This window comes from Cygnus atratus, chromosome 1 (assembly GCF_013377495.2).
Source record: "Cygnus atratus isolate AKBS03 ecotype Queensland, Australia chromosome 1, CAtr_DNAZoo_HiC_assembly, whole genome shotgun sequence".
Taxonomy (NCBI): Eukaryota; Metazoa; Chordata; class Aves; order Anseriformes; family Anatidae; genus Cygnus; species Cygnus atratus.
The window spans coordinates 58731752-58751526 of record NC_066362.1 but is presented as its reverse complement, the minus strand read 5'-3'; the positions used below and the strand labels follow the sequence as shown (position 1 = coordinate 58751526).

At 43.4% G+C, this 19775-nt stretch overlaps 1 protein-coding gene across 8 annotated transcripts in view; it reads right to left on the bottom strand.

Moving 5' to 3' along the window:
• NT5DC3 (5'-nucleotidase domain containing 3) overlaps nucleotides 1-19483 on the bottom strand; it is a 46391-nt gene extending 26908 nt beyond the window's left edge. For 7 of the 8 annotated variants that reach the window (XM_050708226.1, XM_050708227.1, XM_050708225.1 and 4 more), the window contains exons 1-9: nucleotides 19275-19483; nucleotides 16380-16564; nucleotides 9298-9372; nucleotides 8746-8801; nucleotides 4810-4900; nucleotides 3014-3151; nucleotides 1497-1557; nucleotides 1176-1278; nucleotides 933-1034 (exon numbers count right to left, since the gene is read on the bottom strand). In XM_050708226.1, the coding sequence (XP_050564183.1) occupies nucleotides 933-1034; nucleotides 1176-1278; nucleotides 1497-1557; nucleotides 3014-3151; nucleotides 4810-4900; nucleotides 8746-8801; nucleotides 9298-9372; nucleotides 16380-16564; nucleotides 19275-19467 (1004 nt within the window). In that variant the 5' untranslated portion in view covers nucleotides 19468-19483. The remainder of the gene's footprint in view (nucleotides 1-932; nucleotides 1035-1175; nucleotides 1279-1496; nucleotides 1558-3013; nucleotides 3152-4809; nucleotides 4901-8745; nucleotides 8802-9297; nucleotides 9373-16379; nucleotides 16565-19274) is intronic. The other variant, XM_050708229.1, reaches the window with a different exon arrangement.
• Nucleotides 19484-19775: the final 292 nt, after the last annotated feature.

The window sequence follows — 19775 nt, the reverse complement described above, 5'->3', positions numbered from 1 at the left end:
CTAGAACAGAATTACACACAATTGTTACGCTGCTGTAAAAACTGACAGAATATTTCAAAAGTGAAAAAAGTGAAAATATTCATCTTTCTAAAGGAAAATGTGCCTTATAGCATCTAAATACTTTGTGAGAGAAAAGGTAAAGCTCCAAAACTTCAGCTTTAGCCAGGTAAATGCAATCTATCTACGCAGTATACTGATAAAAACTATAACAGTTTGAGAACAACCGTTGAGAACTAAGGCAGGGAACCAGCCTCCACAGACAGAAGGCAGAAAACAGCGACAATGGTCTGCCATTAAGAAGTGATCCCAAAAAAGGAATAAAAAAATATTTAAAATCTTGCCCAATACCTCACTTTGTACAACTGAACAACTGAAGGAGGCGGCACAGGACTGGGGGCTGGAAGGACAGCAAAGTTTTTTTTGAAATTAAATTGAAAATGAAGCAAAGAGGAAAAAATTCCCACTTTAATCTCACTTTCAAAGTCTTAAGTACACATAAAGGAAGAGGTATTTTTCAAGTGCAAAAGTAGTACATATGCATTGCAAATATATTTACTTAACTGAACAAGTAGTCCAAATACTACAGCCTGTCAGCCAGTCTGCCCTTTAAATATTACATGTGACTAAACAAAACTACAAGTAATGTAAAAGATTTCCAGTAAGGGATGTTAAAAAGGTATTTAAAACAACCTCTATGACCCTAACTCAGTCCCGTAGGCCTGTATTAACTATTGCAACCTTCTCAGGTAAGAAATGGTAATATTTGTCCTTCAGAACTGGGTGTTTCTGCATTTTGTATTTAATTAAATCCTATTTAAGGTCATTACGATTTAATTTTACGTTGCACCCAAATCAAAATATTTCATTAACATGCTCTACAGCCTTATATGGAATAAGCTGCTTGAATCAGTCCTTACTGACTAAATACCCACCTTCGCTTATCATTGAAAAAGTTTGGCTTATCAGCCTGTACAATGACCACATCAAAGAGATCCCTCCAGTCCTTGCCGACTATGAACTTCATGCCTTTGTCCCTAAAAAGGACAAAGGGTTATTAACACCAAAGCCTAATAGAAATGCTATTATCTGTGTAATGTAATGAATTACATTCAACCACCTCATCCTCCCCATCCTTTACATATGTATAGTTGAACAACAAACAACTGTTCACTTACACAAAACTGCTGGGACTGTTTGTGATAAGAAACATCTTCTTGCCATGATCAGCCAGCTTTGCTAACACTGCACGAGTTTGTTCAGCATAGCAGATGTATTTCTCTGTGAGGATTGGTGAAGATAAAGTATTAATTTAAAGTTTTTCAATAGAATGTTTTTCTGTGTTCAACCAACGGTTCAGATGTTATACTTAACAGAGGCAACCTATGCAAGTGGAAATACCTCTTCCAAGATTTAAAATTTAGAATTAGTGATATTAAATAAGGAAGCCAGAAAGATCATTACACAAAGCTTTGACAGATGATCTCATTAGTACTTACCAATATCTGCTTCAATTGCTCTATACATTATTCCTTTGATGTGGACATCCCTGATTGAATCCTGTCAGGAAAGCAACAGAGCACTGAAGAACTGAGAGATCTTTCCAAATATAAAAATCATGCTCACTGTGTATCAGTAATTTGCTTTTATAACAACTGCTTTCTCTTCATTATATTTTCAACTTTACAGAAATGCCATGCATTAATCATTATGTGCGCACCGCCACTAGACAAGGAGTAAACTTGTTCTCCAAGAAAATAACTTCATACTTTCAGGAAAGTACAAACCAGGAGCTGTAACAACTGTGAAAGAGAGCTCAAAAGGGTAAAGTTGGGCGAAATCCCACTGCAGAAGCCGAGTCATCACAGGTTTCTAATGACCTTTGGAGCAGAACACATTCCTTTCCTTGGGCACGGGGGGGGGAGGGGGAGACACAAGTCAGATTTTAGATTATCACCCCCAAATGCCCTGGTTATTAAAAAAAAAAAAATACAAACAGAAAAAAGAAGCTAAATCCTTAAGCAAAGGAGCCGTAAGGCACTCTGAGGGCATTTGGCAGCTCTCAGTTTAGGATACCGATACTGCCACAGTGGCACTTACACACGGTTTAAGGTCATAAATGCTACAAATTCTTTCAGAAATGCCACTTATGGGGCTTCAAAAATGTTGGTAACACTGAGCAGTTAAATGTATGGACGTTTTTAGAAACCTTTCAGCAAAAGCCAAAAACACTAGCCTTCTGACTATGTAACTACAGGCACAAGGGAAACTTAGCAGGAGGTCAAAAGTTTCTTAAAGCCTATCTGATCTACATGGGTAAGTGAGTTCAATATTCAGGCCCATCGCGTGCACTTAGCTACTCAGGTTTAATATATCTCAGAAAAAGGGGCCATGAAAAGATTTTGGGTGGAAAGCTCATACAAACACCATCAACTTGAGAGTGACCTCTTCTGTTCTTAAGTAACCATAACACAACTTTAACTCCTCTGGAGGATACATCCTGCGGAACCGGGAGAGTCAAATTACTCCAGTCATTACTACTAGACTTTTTTTGGAGTAGGAACATAAGCAAACAAGCAAAAGAGATATGCCAAAAGCAAGAGACAAAAAAACAATCTTATACTAATAGAAATACAGAGGCAGTACAACTGAAAGCTCCATGGAATTCCCCACAGACTCTAACAATTCCTGACAGCAAGAAAAGGAGACCTGCAATAGCAAGCAAAAGAAGCTTTACTGCCATATGAGAGCTTCTTTACTTTACTCCTATCCCCCCACAAACCTGAAGAAAGAACAACTGCCATAAAATACTAGATTTAAAACAAATTGCTAAAACATTCAGTTTATTTCCAAGGTCTACCATCATTTTACTTATGTTTTTTTGGTTTTATAGCAATAATTACTCTATACAAAACCTAAAGTTGATGTCTGGAGCTAACACAGGAGGTTGTCTTCAAAGTGCTCACAGATAAGATGCACAAATGTATAGGTTTACCTAAGTCTTCAAAGTTAATACCTTGACGTCTTTGTACAGATGAACAGGCTCATAGTCTATGTTGTTTTTCAGAAAATATTCATTTACACAAGAAAGGAGAGTCATTTCTGGCAAGGAAAATATATCCATGAATTGCTTCATTGTGTTTCCTTGTGAGCTCTACATATTGGTGGGAAGGAAAAGAAAAAAAAAAAAAAAGGTCAAACATTTCTCAGATAAGAACTTTCATTGATTTAATATAAACACTTCAGACTAGTTGGAAATACTCAGCTTTTTCCACCACTCTTCTCATTGCCTTAGCATTCTTGCTGAATTAACAGAATTCCAGTAAAGTAACTCCAACAAAAGCATTGGCTTTATTTTAAAAATTAATCATGAATAATCACTGCTTTAAGAGCAATATTTTAATTTATAAACACATAAAAGACAGTGCTCAGCTAAGTCAGGAAAAACACCTAAAGACCTCTTCACCGAATGTCTACAAATCTACAAGAAGCACTGATTGTTGACAAGGGGTGAGGGGGGCAGGAAGTCTGGTGGGGTTTTTTGAATAAAGTAGAATACTAACTAGGACTGCAAAACAATTTGCCTCCTCGTAAAGAGATAGTAAAAAGCTGTAAGAATCTACAATTACTAATGCAAGAACAGAAGAATAGATGCCCACTCTGCGAAAGCTGAAACTGTAGTTAATTTTCATGTAAGTAGAGAACCTCATTATACAGGAACAAATACTTCAAGTAAAACAGCCAGACAGCTTTCCTCAAGACAGCACACTGGTCGAGATCACAGAATGGCTGAGGTTGGAAGGGACGTCTGGAGGCTAACTGGTCCAATGGCCCTGGTCAAGCAGGGCCACCTAGAGCTGGTTGGCTTGACCATGTCCAGACAGTTTTTGAATATCTCCAAGGGTGGAGACTCCACAGCCTCTATGGGCAACTTATGCCAATGCTCAGTCACCCCCAGAACTAAAACTGAAAAAAAAGAGAAAGCTTTTCCTGATGTTCAGAGGGAACCACCTGTGTTGTGCCCATGGGCTCTTGTCCTGTCCATGTCCTTTCCAAGGTCAGTGGATACGTGGAGACCAAGATACCTGATGGGGAATGCCAGGCTGATATTCCCAACTGCTACTGCTGCTCCAGAGACCTAAATTGGTAATCCTAAATTCAGTTCCTTAAAACAAGGAACAAATGTAGTAAAACAAAGTGCCCCATAGCACAAAGAAAGGTCTTTCCTGTCAGCAAGGAATGAACACCCAGAAGTAAAGGAGCTCAAATTAATTTGGTTTTGGCTAAAAAGACACCATATATTTTTGGAAAAGTGGAAGGAACTTTCCAGTAAGATCAACCTCTCCATAAAGTCAAATCCTAAACTGAAAATTTTTCATGTTTTCTCCAATTCTCTTACTGTCACTGTACCAGCTCATATGCAAGAGAAGTCTCCATACATTTACATGCTGCCACATCAGGGAAGCCATTAGACCACCACGAAGAAGTATGTAGCTAAGGTAAGGCACCATCTATGGTTCACTTTGCAGTCTTTATCAGATTTGCTGTGCAACTGTGCAATTCACTTGATTTTTCTGTGTTCTACTTCTGCTTGTATGGCTCGGAAAGGGAACAGTGAAAGAAGAAAGTACCGCAAGTGGGAGAAAGAAAGGGTGTTTGTCACTTCAGAGGGCAAACTTCCTGTCCAGCACCATAAGTCAGTCAGGCATTGAGGAAAACAACTGTTAGTAGAAACAAGAACAAAACGTAACCCCACCTCCCTCCCCCCTTCAGAAGATTATTTAGTTTTTAAATAGCAGTTGGTATTTTTACCTTTCCATAAAAGTCACTCATTTGTTCCAAGGGGACATGGGAACCATCATACATTGCAATGACTTCTTCATCTGGGACAACGCTGAGGCCTCTGGAAAGCAACGTAAGCTTCAGTTCAAAAGTCATGCTGAAATTTTCAAGTAATTACTGAATGAAACCCTAACAGATTAACACTTAAATCTGGAGCTTACTGCAATACTAATAATGACATAAGAACACACTGGTCTAGGTTAAAACAGCATCTCTCCTTACAGAACAAGTAACATTTTAACACGCTGACGCAGGCGGAACACATTCCAAATTTAAGTCCCTTTCACTTTCTTAAGAGGAGAAAAAGCTAATTAGTCTCCATTGAAAGTCTGCCTCAAGGGTTTGGAAGCAGCTAGAGCTTCCAGTTTCTGAACACAAAGAAATTCCTCAGTCTGCCTTTGTTTCGTAAAGCACTGATGATGTGATAGAGTTTAAACCAGATTATTCTGCAGCATGCCCTTGAAGATTGAAGGGAAACAAACAAATACACAACCTCTAACTCAATAAGAGTTTAAGCTCTATCAACAGTTCAGCTTCCCAAAATCTAACACTACTTGAAGGATTGTTGACAAATAATGAAAATACAGCAGCACAACAACAAATGGGGGAGAAAAAGAGACATCATCTGTCACCACAGTCTCTTTATCAACTACTAAGTTAGGAAGGGCTTTACAGTGTTTTTATTTTGTTTTGTTTTCATTGTTTTTAAATATTGACAGCATGAAGCATCCTGTATTGAAGCACCTGAACACTGCAGACATGCAATAATCCTCACCAGAGGACACAGAAGTGGAGGGGAAGGGCAGAGAGGTTTTGCTTAAGACTGAAGAACGCAAACAAAAGCTAGATCATATGCTCCTTTTCTCCTCAAATGCTTTTGCAGCCCTGCATGCAAGACAGTTGATTTCAGAGCCTCCGTTTCTTGATCACACCCAAAATGTTGTAAGACATTAAAAATAAATAAATGAGTATGTCCGGTGCTTTCAGCTATCAGTTTGTATCAGCCTTGCAGTGCAATGGCATGGTATACGAGCTTCCACCAAGCTGCTGTGGCAGCAGAGGCCCATGTTAACTATCTCCTTTAGTGCGCTCCTCAATGCTACATTGACTTGTGCATGGCTCTGTGCTCCTGCTGGTAGCACTCCAGCCTTCAAGTTAGTACTGCACAGGACAGGACCAGAGCAGATAACTCTGTTACAAAATGAAAAAAGTTATTCGTGTCATCCACTCCACAGCAGGAAACAAGAGAGAAATGCAACAAAAATGTGAAATGTCTACCAAGTAATACCATCACAACCAAGGACTGACTCATGTTCTAGTCTGTGGACAGCTATGCCAAAGGGTACTTGAATGCGGACTGCTACAGATCTGGATCCATTTAAACACAAATCCAAAGAGAGGACAATAAACAGCTGTGAAATCCAGAGAGAGAAGGCTGTGTAGGCAAAGCTGCAGATCAGGTCTGTCAAAAGACCCGCAGTCACGACACAGTTCACAGTCCAGCTGTAGAAGTACTAAGTTTATCCTATTCCACTCACAGCATGGCACTAAAAACACCACAGTTCATCCAAAGTAGTGCTTCCACTGCTGTTTTTGGAAACGTGCCTTGTCAGAATGGTGCCAGAATTGCTTAAAATCTCTCAGTGCAAATGAGGCTGTACACTTGGGCAAGTCCTGCTACTTTCAGCAGTATGATTGGCCTACAAATGTATAAAGCACAAAGAAAGTTAAAACTATGAAGTACAGATACACAGCAACTGACAGCAAAGTTCAATGGTGGTACGGAAGAGAAAAGTAGTCTTATTTTACGCACAACTAAGAGAACGTATATGGGCAAGCAGTCTGTCCAGGATTGCTTTGGGTGTGGAAGACAAGCGACACTAGCTCTTCAGCTAATCTCAACATCTCTTTGGTGTCTTCTTCATTGGTGCCCATGTGCTGGCTCTGGATATGCCTTCTGTACTAGGAGTTGACAGCAGCAGCTGTCTTCTCCCTCTTCATCCTGTCCCACTCTGAATCATAAAGCAACACCGCTGATGGACTCACCACCCACTTGTCTTCTCATCTGGGTCATTCTACAGCTTCAGTCATACCATCTCTCCTCCTGAAGTCTTCTCTCAAGGCCTTCGGTATCTTTTTTGTTCCCCTCAACCCCGTATGGGAGAACAGCAGGTAAACATACGGATATCTTAATGACCGACTGAACCAGGTACCACCAACACATGCCAGCCTTTTGCCCCTTCCATCAACATTCCTTCTGGTGTCCTTGGATTAATTTGTTTCCATTCGTACCTCATTCATACCAATCTTAGTATTTCTACTACATACCTCTACAGATAAATATATATTTGATTACATCACCTAGCCTTTAATCTGGCAATTAAGCATTTTTCCAAAGTTCAGTACTGACCCTACCTGCCCCTTAAAAATTTATATATAGAACATATTTTATATAAATACTGTACACACAATGTATTATTTTCTTCCTTACGCTCAAGTACATCCTGTCTTGAAAATCTGCCACCTCAGTGAATTGCTAGCATAGCAGTTGAAGCTCTAGACTCACCAACTGACTTTTATTTTCAAAAAAAGTAATTTTTCTTTTTTTTTTTTTTAATATCACCATAGAGAGTTATGCTTTTCCCTTGCTGGGAAGTGGCATTTATATTTTATTTTAATGGCCCTTTCAAAATCTTCTGAAGTGACAGCCTCTTTAAATGAATCTACAACCACTGACTTTCGGATTGAGTCATATGGTTCCTTTGGTTCTTTCCTAACCCTGTATAAATGATCGCTTAGGAAAAAAACAAACAAACAAAAAAAAAAACACCACAACCATTTTTGACAGTTGAAAATATACAGTAATTATTCTACATCAGCATGTATAAGACACAAGTAAATGGTATATAGTTTCACTACAAGTCCAGTGATGATACAAACAGAACTCACATTGTTTTGGAAGATCCAGACATCCACTACACTGTTAATATCATCCTAATGCTGGACCATGACATCATTTCTTCTTTCTGACTGAATCATGTACCTATCTGCCCAGTTTGCAAACAATGACACAATGAGCACACTATCGTTATTTCGTGCTAGCATATGCTTACATACCAACTCCCAGAGTAAATTACCTCAAGGTTGCATTGTCTTTTGTTGCCTAAGGAAAACTTTTGTCGAGTGAAATTAAGAAAAGTGCTTGGGCTTGTTTATTTTAAAGTATGGCATTGAGTGTGGTGTTCATATCAATCACACAGTGCTTCATTACCACAAACTAAGCCATACTAAAGACTCTCATATCTAAGATCACCTGCAGTAAACCTATACCATGTAACAAAGTACAGCACAGAGTCTACCAATTTTCCATTAATTCAGTAAATTCAAAAAGTGTCACTCTGTGTGGACACAAAGCTATGACGACATTGCGCGTCCAGAATGATGTTTCCAAACTTAAAAGCTCTGTGCAAATACAGCAAAACCTCTCAAGTGTATCTGCAACCACACTCAAGTCATGCTAACAGGCACTCTGTGACAACTATTTGCATAGAAAGCACCAGTGGAGAAGTCATCAGTGTATTTTTAGATGTCTTTCAGCACAATTTAACAGCCGGAAACAAAGTGAGTCAGCACTATGTGACCAAACAGCTTGCCAACTTACCCAGCTCTGGACTGGGGAAATCAGCTGTACTGTACCAGTCAGTAAATGTGTGCACGTCTGTGCATACACACAGAGGAGCAAAGAAACCCCCTTCCAGCAAGACTGCAATATTCAATCATGCCCGTGCTTTTCAGAGAACTGTTCCTGATATGAACCAAGATGTACACAAATAAATGCAAGTAGAAGATTTATAAACAAGAGTATAGTTTAGTATTATTATTATTATAGGGAATAAGTTTACCTACCTGTAAACTGTTCCTAGCTGAATATAATGAAAAGCATCAATCTTCATTAATAACGCCTTACAGAGGAAAAATAAAAATTTTAAAAAAAATAGATAAATTATTTGACATGAAACTATAAAAAAAACAAAGCAATTTTATGTATAACCTTTCTGGTTCCAGAATGACTGAGCACCTTCACTTCAACTGCCCTTACAGCTTCCAAAATACTTTATCAATGGCTTTTACCTAGGGCTTGCAAAATCACCAAGGAAACACCTAATGACCTGAACTTAGTCACGAAGAAGTATCTTCTCCTAAAAGCAGACTGTCTGAGGTTTATTCTGTTGCACTCTCAATTGTCTTTTCTCCCCACTCCCCACATAATGAAATACTCAAAATACTTCATAAATGACAGCTATTAAAAAAAAATACCCAAGCTCACAATGAAAGAAGAACATGAAACAAAATCCTTACACATCAGAGTGAGAGACTGGAAAAATTAGAAGGCTCATTTATTTTCTTTGGCTAGGTTTTCAGTACAACATAACTCAAAAAAAAGATACGTATACATACCCGATGTACATCGTAATGAAGTCCTCTTATTGCAAAATTCGGATCATAATCATATTTTCTTATTTCTGCAGGATACTAAGAAAATAGGATAACAGGTTGGTTTAAAACTCTTTATTAAAAAACAAAATCTAAAAATTGTTTCTGTGGAATTTGAACAGCCTATGTTTTCTGTGCTTCTCATTCTTGCCTGTCAGAAAATACTTGTTGATAGGTTGGTCAGATTTGCAGGAACATACACACAGTGCAAAGCAAGTCAAACACTTCTCAAAGATCCAGGGACAATGTTTCCAACCCAAGTCTAGCATAGTACCTAAAGCTGAACATGGAGGTAATCAGTTTTTATCACCTTTGAATATTAAACTTCTGTTCATCACGTTATTTTAATATATGCACTGCTGAAAACAAACTAAATTAAGAATTTAAAAGCTGAACTCCCTTGTACTGTGAAGTCTTCCCATGAAACTGACTTATACCAAGCTTTCCAGCTCAACCTTTTACCTAGAAACCCAAGTACATGGCCTGATTTACAGCGATACCTGGAGCTTCCTGCTAACTTCTACCGGAAGAAAGATCAACCAAATATCATCAGCATTAATAGAAGGGGGAAGGGTGTGTGTGTGTGGGAAGACACCTTTCTGGAATTCTCCAGAATGAAAAGAAGCACAGCTGTCTGTTTTGACTCCCTCAATGTGGATGATACTCCTATCTTAGACCCTTAATTTGAAATGCAGGCCCCCAGACTATTGCAAGCACAAAGATGGGGAGTAAGGAAGAAGAGCATTCACAAAAGCTGACATTGCCTGGAGAAGCCATGCTCTCCTAACAAGGGTTGAGAAGATCAAGACTCCCACAGCCTGCAGTTCAAAGCTGGGGACTAGTATGAGAGGAACAGGCCATGTTTGCCACAGTTTCCAAAGACAAGAAGGGAGACTGGCGCATCTCACCCTGGTTGGCCTTTGGGAATGCAATCAGAATGGCTGGTAAGTTGAAAGTTAAAACTAAGATGAATCACCAACTCTGCCTTCAAAAAGGCGAAGTTGGTGATTGCAAACTCCAAGAATTTCACATAGCATGTGTGGTACTGCCAGACACACGGCTGCTGATCAGCGGGAAATGCCTAACATGTAGACACTTTGCATCCAGCCAGCAGTTCATTATGAAAGTAAAATCCAACTGAGACTTAAAATCATTTTCTTCATGTATTCAGCATGTTACATCCTAAAACAAATATACCTGAACAACACATCTACACGTAAGATCACACTTTCATCGGCGGAGATAGTACCTCCCAAGGTACCTCGCAAATATCAGATCCTGAAAGCGAGCAGGGCATTAAGCCCCATCCAGGTGAGTCACTCTGGTGAGTCACTTCAGAGGAGCATTACAGTGACCCAAGTATATTACTTCCTGGGGGTTGCTGAGCTGTAGATACACCCTTGCCATCCCAGAAAATCATGCACTGATAAAAAATAAGCAGTATTCATCTGTTTTGGAGAACAACAGTTTCCCTCTCTCTTCCTTCTCTATAGCACAAAGACAAACAGAAAAACAATTATCATCAGTAGCCAGGAGGGGCACTTATACATGCACTTATTTTTGATGCAAAAGAATTTATGCAGTTTTCTTTTTCTTTGCTTGTGTGGTTTGGGTGTTTCAGAAGGTTTTGTTGTTGGGAGGAGCAGGAAGAGTACTGGGCTTTTTGTTTGATTTAAAAGATAAGGATAAAAGATAAATGATTAAGGATCCTGCTTTATGCTTATAGTTATGAAGTAAAAACAAAGAATCACGAAGTCATTTAGGTTGGAAGAGATCTGCACGACCACCTAGTCCAACCTCTGACCTAACACTAACAAGTCCTCCACTAAACCATATCACTAAGGACTACATCTAAACGTCCTTTAAAGATCTCCAGGGATGGTGACTCAACCACTTCCCTGGGCAGCCCATTCCAATGCCTAACAACCCTTTCAGTAAAGAAGTTTTTCCTAATATCCAACCTAAACCTCCCCTGGCACAACTTTAGCCCATTCCCCCTCATCCTGTCACCAGGCATGTGGGAGAATAGACCAACCCCCACCTCGCTACAGCCTCCTTTAAGGTACCTGTAGAGAGCGATAAGGTTGCCCCCGAGCCTCCTCTTCTGCAGGCTGAACAATCCCAGTTCCCTCAGCCAATCCTTGTAAGACTTGTTCTCCAGACCCCTCACCAGCTTTGGACATGCTCAAGGGCCTTGATGTCCTTCCTGTAGTGAGGGGCCTAAGACTGCACACAGCACTCGAGGTGCGGCCTCACCAGACCCGAGTACAGGGGGACAGTCACTTCCCTAGACCTGCTGGCCACACTGGGTCTGATCCAAGCCAGGATGCTGTTGGCCTTCTCAGCCACCTGAGCACGCTGCTGGCTCATGTTCAGCCGACTATCAACCACTACTCCCAGGTCCTTCTCGGCCAGGCAGCTTTCCAGCCACTCAGCTCCCAGCCTGTAGCGCTGATTGGGGCTGTTGTGCAGCGGCAGAGGAGCCCCTCCAGCCACCGGTCCCGCAGCGTCTCGCCCAGGCGCAGGGAGCGCAGCCCCTCCACAGCACGATTCCTGATTTTCTCTAAACAACCCGAGATTTCTCCTGCACGTTCCCACTGTCTCTGGCCAATTTCCACCTTCCCAGGTGAGAAGTTGTTCCTCAGTTTCTTCTTGTGTCCTTATCAATGGGGGAACGCCAAAAGCAAAGTAACTTTCCAAGACTCGTTTTGGAGAATTAGAAAGCAGGTATTCTTTATTAACAGCGCTGGGTAGGTGGGGGATAATTCCAGGACATCCCTGGCTCCCAGGGGCAGTTCCCAGGCCGCAGGCCGACCTCCTGGCCTGGACCCCAGCCTGGCAGACATCGCTCCTGTCAGCGTGGAGCAGCCATCTCACGTCAGCAGTTTCTCACAACAGCCAGGTGACCTCTGTCAGTGCTGCCATCAGGGGCACCCCGAGACCCTTGTGATGCCGCCACAGAGTCACTGTCACCCTACGGCGTCACAAAAGGTGGCTGGCCATAAGTGCCCTGAGCGTCGCGCCTGCGTCCAGTCCGGCTCTTGGTACTCGAGTGCTCGAGGTCCCATTGCTGGAAGGCGAGAGGCGGAGGTGTTGCAGGAAGCACACGCGAAGCCCTTTTTGTTGCACACGATCCATCCAAGTCCTTCGGTAATGTTATCAAATACTTATACATATATGTACCTCATCTGTCCTAAGTGTACTCTTGTGAAGCATAACCTATCATCAGCATATTTGCCATTCTAATAGCAATGTTCGTAATCCATACGAAGAATATTTACTGCTACAGTACTATAGACAACTTGGTTGAACCTAGAAAGCTAATGTATATTTGCTGATAGAATATTTTCTTCCTGGTTCTATCTGTAGTAGTCCTGCTGGTGGCACGCGACGCGTCGAGGTCCAGCCAGCGACACGAGAGAAGGCATCGAGGTCCTGCCGGTGACCAGCAAGGGAGGTGCTGAGGACCGCAGGCTGCTGATAAGCGCCTGGCACCAGGGCAGCCTCCCACAGCGGACGACCATCTCCACGCCAGGGCGGCTGCAGGCACCATGAACCGGCCACAGCAGGAGCAGCCAGAAGAGGCCCCCGGGGACGAGACGTGCCCCATCTGCCTGGGCCGGATGTCCAGCCCAGCTTGCATCAACCCCTGCAGGCACTCCTTCTGCCTGGAGTGCATCCATGTCTGGGCCGCTGAAAGGGTCAGCTGCCCAATGTGCCGCGGGCTCATCATAGCCATCGTGCGCCTGGTGCCGCCTGCCCAGCGCGACGCCTCGTCCCGCCGGCCCCGCAGAAGATTGGAGCGCAATGTGGGGCTGGGGCGGCGGCAGCAGCGGCAGAGGAGCCCCTCCAGCTATCGGTCCCGCAGCGTCTCGCCCAGGCGCAGGGAGCGCAGCCCCCCCATGGCACGACAACTTGCCCGAAGCTTTTCATGGCACTCGGGGCACTCGGGGCGCGGACTGCCACGGTCCCCGGAGGATGACAACCTCGGGGACTTACTCTGGCTGCGAAGGGTCCAGCTGGAAGAACCGGGGTCTGGTGACCACGCGGGCCGGCAGGCCAGGCCCCAAGACTGAGCAGGGCCTCACCTGGGGACGGGCTGGGGGTGGCAGCCACAATTACCCCAGTATTAAATTGACTTTTCCACCCTGCAAAGCCTCTGCCTGCACTTATTCCTGCATCGGTCAGTGGGGGGGGGATTGAATGCAGCCCTCTCCTGCTGCCCGCGCCACAAATTGTTTTGGGGATGTCTGCTCTTGATGGGGAACGGCTGCGGGTGGCTGGTCCCCAAGGGAGACTTGGGGATGAGAAGTCATTTGGGGGATGAGAAGTCATCATGGGAATGGGAAACTGTTGGGAACGGGAGCAGCCACAGAGGTGACCTGGCCCAACTGGGGAAAAGGCTGACAGCAAAAGTCTCCTAAAAGCCTGGCAGCGGACAATGCCTGCCAGCTCTGGAACTGGGCCTGGCAACGCAGAGCATCCTTGGAAGGCGCTGCTGGCCTCCTGCAAGTGCAGCCTAAGGGTACCTAAGAACCAGAGACCTCCTGAAGACAGCACCACCAAGGGCAAAGGCAAGGAACTGTAAGAGCAACGGACGGTCTGAGAAGGAGGGATTGCTCTGGGAAAGCTGCCATTCTCAGAGACTTGGAAACACAGAATATTAGGGATTGGAAGGGACCCTGAAAGATCATCTAGTCCACTTCTTTGATTAACCATCTGCATTGTTCTTAGAACTTGATGCATCTCTAGGCATATCCTCCACCTTTCGTACAAGTCTCCATAGGTACATGGCTATCTTACAAGCCTGGGGGACAGAGGCTAGGTGTATTAGGCAGCCTCACAATAGAGGCTCTAGCTACTTGTAAAATAAAGAAATCCTACATTTTCCACAAAGTTTGCATCTATGCTGAAAAGGACTTGCTCTGCAATTGCTGCAGATCATGCTTGTACCAAGCACAGGCATCCGTATTTAAAGAAAACAGACCTTCTGTCAACTTCTCAACTGTCATCCCTACTATGGGTTCCAAAGAACGTTGGGTGAGGCTCCTGACTTGAACAAAGAACAGCACTGCAAGCCTAAAGACAGTTTGTGAGGATGTGTAGATTTGGTCAGGGAACATGGGAAAACATCAGGGGAGGGTCCAGAATGTGTTCAATTCAAGTCTACAATGTACTGCACATGCTCAAAGTGGCCAAACCAGGTATGAACAGGAAAAATTAGTTTTGACTTTTTCAAATTCCTGCATACTTGACTTTCCTATTTTAATTTATTCTAATGGTAAGCTGTCTTTTTGCATGCATGCCAGTACATATGAGAAGAAGACTGAGCCTATCCTGGCACACAAATCAAAGCTGCCTTCCAAGCCAAACAAAATAATGATTAAAATTGCACTGTTTGCTTAGCCCCCACCACCACTCTCGGTAGGGCGACACATACTGAAACAGCAATCCAGAGAAGGCGGCACAAGGCCCATATGTTAGGAAAGACACAAATCTAAGACCAAGAGTTTACATTCAACACCTGCTGCCACCTCTGAAATTAGCATTAAATTGATGTTTCTTCTCTTGGACACACTTCAAAAATTCCTTGCTTCCCACAAGGTATTTTGCAATTTCTGATGAATTACCTTAAACTGCCATGACCAAAATTGGTCATCTTTCAGACTGACTGTAACTGTCATAGTGGACACTGCTATCCAGAAGGTTTTTGCTAACATTAACGTCAAGAAAACCACTAACCAGCTCCAGAAGTTGGTATTAAGAAAAACTGTTGCCCCTCAAACTTCAAGAGATGATATACTTCAGCAAGCTGTCTCAGAAAGCAATTGTAGCTTCATTCACTACAGCTCAAGAGATTCTTATTGAAGCAAGAACTGTAAAGGTCTTACTATCTGCATTCATTCAAATAGTAAAGACTGAGCCATGCTTACATTATTGTCTTCCCACTGCTACTGTAAAGGTTCCTGCAAGAACCAAGTAGCTTTTATAAAATACATTTATGCATTCTACAGAAATTGCTACCAAGACGTGCCAAAATTTTAGGGGGATCAAGTTGTGTATGTCTGTAGAGCCCATGAAGCTTTGTTTGTTCTTCCAGATATATTTATAGATGTTTATATATAGCTCCTAACCTTTGGATTAAAACTTGAAAGTAGAATAACACCACACATTCACATTTAGGTTACATAAAATATACAAACAGTTTTATTAATTAAACTAGTCCATGTTTTAATGTCTTTTATTTTCATGCACTTCCTATACTGCAATTACCTTTACTTTCTCCAGTCCACACTTTCTTCAGTTTTTTTCCCTGCAATCCTTCCGTTTTCCCCACAACCTTTACAATCATCTACCTCCCTCCTTGCTTCCTGACACGCAGTACCTTCTGCCATCCCCAAACCAGCTCCAAGCTGCCTGGATGTTGACTGGTCACCAATACAAACGCGCTGCTCGGCCAGACAGCAGATCAGCGCTCCCTCTTAGGGGACTGCTGCGCTAAACACTTATTTTGATCTCTCTTGGATCCAGCCTCTGATTACAGTGTCACTGCATGCTCTGCCCCTTTAGGTAACTCAGCTGAATGGATGGAATCATACAGAGCGCCTCGCAGACACACAGCACAATCACAGACTTCGTAAGAGTCGGGCTAAAATATTCCACATGAAAATTAATCAGTGAACTTACATCAACGCATACAACAGTAAAAACAGCTTTCAAGCTTCTTATATCATTAGGGTGACTACTAGAATTGAAAATCAGGTAAAAACCAAAAACAAAACCCTATTGCCACCACTATGTTAGATAAATAAATAAACATATAAACCCTGTTCCCTAACTGTTGCCAGCTTCTCCTCTGCTCAAAACTGTAGCTGAGAGTAAACCAGGACTTCTGGGGTTCATCTGTAGCTGTTGTTCAAAATGTGTTACAAAGGAGCCAAGCTAGGACTGAGGCATGATAAGATGAGTTATGTCTCCCTCAGCTAGGAGTGACCCATTATCCTCTTTATTCATAAATTTACTGTAGTTCCAATACTTTCACTTACCCGATGCTCATTAATAAGAAGATCTCGAGCAGCATTGAAGATCAGCGTGTGCAGATGTTTAGAATAAAAGACCAATGTGTAGTCGTAATCAAAGCCATAGATTTCAATGTCTGACAGGCTCATTTCGTTGTTTGAAAAAATAGCATCCGGGTTCAGCATGTTACTCATAATTGAAGGAACTAACTCTGGGAACAGAGGAGAGGAAAAAAAATAGTTCTACCAACCTTGTAGTTTAAATAAAAATCCATTAGCAATTTCTAAATATAGATAAATGAAGATGGAAATTATCAAACTGATTCACACTAATATACCAGCTAACCTTTAGCAATATGATGCTATTGAGAACGCTGTCCCTAAGTAGTCTCATTGATTCACAGTTTTTATTTGAAGCGTACGTTCCTCGAACATTCAGGTTCATTTCGGTACCATGCTTCACATGGAATTCCAGAATCAATACATGTAATTTTTGTTAACTCCATTAATATATTTTTATTACGTATCTTTGGAGTATCAAAAGGATACTGAGAAACTAAGACCGTTTACATACAGCCGTAACTGCAGGATCAACACCAACATCAGTATTAAGGCTGTTTTTATTTCTTGTTTAGACAATTTGGAAGAGCAACTTCAGGAGGCTGACGGATAAACTATGAGTAAGTTCTCCTTCCTTTCCTTCCTGAATACTATCTTTATAATCCAGCCTTTGTTAGTAATGGAAAAAAAGGGCACTCTCATCATAAATCTGTTCTTGGAAGGGCAATTTTAAAGGGGGACATGCCTCGTTTAGTTACTTTCTATGTATATGTCTAGAAGGAGGTACTTGAGCTTATTTCAACACCTGCTGCTCTGAGGACAGATACACTACATGCTCCACCATGGGAGGAAACCATCTCAACAAGGCAGGTAGCTGCGGGTACTCCAGATCTGTTAGAAAAATAATGCTGCATTTTAAAACTCAGGCCAATTCACAGAAAGGAAAACATTTCTTTTATAAAAGCAATGCCTTAGATCACTGCACAGCTGACAGGCAGATACAATACTCTAAGGAACGTATACAGATGCCCAATAAATCGGTAATCCGAAACCACTCAACTTTCAGACACACCTGATTTTTTCAGACAATTTCACGGGGTTTAATTCCAAGTTTCATTTAAAGTTCAGCATCTCTTTCATTAACAAGATCCCAGTAATTTGCCATGCTTAAGCTGACATGAAAAGCTCTGTATTTCATAAATAATCATTTGGGGGGATTTAACAAAATAAGCCTCAACAAAAACATTACCTCCTACCATCTCCAGTCATTTACAATAATGCAGCAGATGAATGTTATGCTCAGTTGAGACAACAAAATTAATCAAAGGGAATTTGACATGCTACTATTAAGGCAAGTACTCTTATTCTATAAAAGGGGCCATGAATCATTTAATTAGCTTGAAGTCACAATCTTAGTTAAGTGAACTTCCAAAGCCATGTTACAACAACCATTTCTACTTCACAGTTATTATAAATATTTTTTTCAAATGTCAGCTGTGGAGCCTGTTGAGTTGACATGTTTCAAGCAAAGATATTTCACATAAAAAACCTTGACTAGCAACTGCCTGAAAACGGACAGTACAAACACGTTGCAGCTATTAGACGTTCTGGCCAGCAGACAACATCCCCAGCAGCTATAAACCCTGGGTCAAAAATCAGGACAGGTTTATCATCTTAACATCGTAATAAAACAAAATGTCAGATACTTGAAGCCACTTGGGAATTTAGGAGGTAATAAAATATTCTGCATGATTCTAGAAGCTCTTGCCTCATCTTTCCCTAACCCACACTCACTGACTGCCTTGTTTTCTCTTAATATTACCCTATGCTCTAACATCGGCTCTTAAGTATTATTGGGTGTGGTTTGGAAAAAAATCCAAAAACAGGAAAAGAAAAAAAGATTCAAAATAAAAGGCATTCTCTCTTCTCTTCCCTTCCCTTATTCCACCATCCAAAGTCTACAGCATCTGCCTGATACCTGTAACACCACATCCTATCCCACTTGTGAAACGTTGCCCCTCTTTTATGTCTGCAAATGTTGTTTGCCCCCAGCGCAATGAAGACTCATGCTTGTCGGGTTGTGTTATGATACCATACGCTTTTGTTCGTTTGTTTCCTTTTTTTAAAGGGCAAAACACGCAAGGCTAAAGCGACATACAGATGAGCACTGCCAGCACAGGACAGGCGCTGCTGCCCGACGCTGCTGATACACAGCCTACCTCTTTCTGCTGGCAACATGCAAGCACCTCGGTAATGCTCTTCCCCATCAGAACAAGGGCAGAAGCAACAAGCTAAAACATTTCGTCTTCGTATGGTGGCTTCCACGGCCTATCAAACAGCCGCCAAGCGGCAGCCGCTTTTGGTCATGGAGCAGTGGGTTTTAGGTCCCAGTTCTGCAAACGTTTCCGCGTAACTCACACATTTCTGCACAGCCTTTGCTTTCTGCTGGAGAGCTGGGCTTCCTCACTGCATCTGCACCTCCAGAACCAGTGCCCACAGCCACACGCAGTGGTACTGCTCTACCCCGGCTTCAACCGTTTCACGGTATTTTAGTGGAAGCACAGGCAAAATAAATTGAAACCAGGGGCCAGCTACAGCCCGCTCACTTCCCTGGATGACACCCCGTGGCAGCAGGCACCTCACGGGGACGGCTCCCCGGACCTGCTCTCTCCTCACTAAGGGAAACCGTCTCGCTGGGGGAAGAAACCCCCAAAATCCGCAGCCGCCTCCGGACAGCGCGGCGCCGTACCACACACCGCGGTGACCCACGCGTGGAAACCCTCCCGGGGCGGACAGCGACAGCGACACCCGTCCCCACAGGGTCCCTTCTCCCAGCAGCGGGTCCCCGCTGTCCCCGCTCACCCTTGGTGACCCGCTTGGCCTCCCTGTACCGCGACCACAGGTAGCTCCGCATGTCGGGCGGCGGCCGCCGCTGCTGCCGGGCCACGGTGCAGTAGGGAGCGGCCGCCGCCACAGGCAGGGTCCGGGCCCGGCACCGCCGCCCGCCGCCCGCCCGCCCCGCCGCCAGCAGGGACCGCGCCGCCGCCGCTGCCATGCTCCGATCCGAGCCGTGCCGTGCCGAGCCGTGCTGCCGGCTGAAGTCACTTCCTCGGGCCCCGCCCCGGGGCCCTGCAGAAGCGAGCGAGCCCCGCTCGGAGGCCGCCCCCTCACACCCCCAGCGGGCGGCCGCCGGCAGGCAGCTCCGCCTCGGGGTGCAGGCGCACGGCTGGTTTGTGTACGGTGAGAGGTGGGGGAAGAAGGCTGTGAGAGCCTCCTAGTGATCCTCACTGATGTCTGCCAGCACCGCCGCAGCTGTGGTTGTGTTACCGTGAGCGTTACGCACTCGGTGGGCACACACCTACC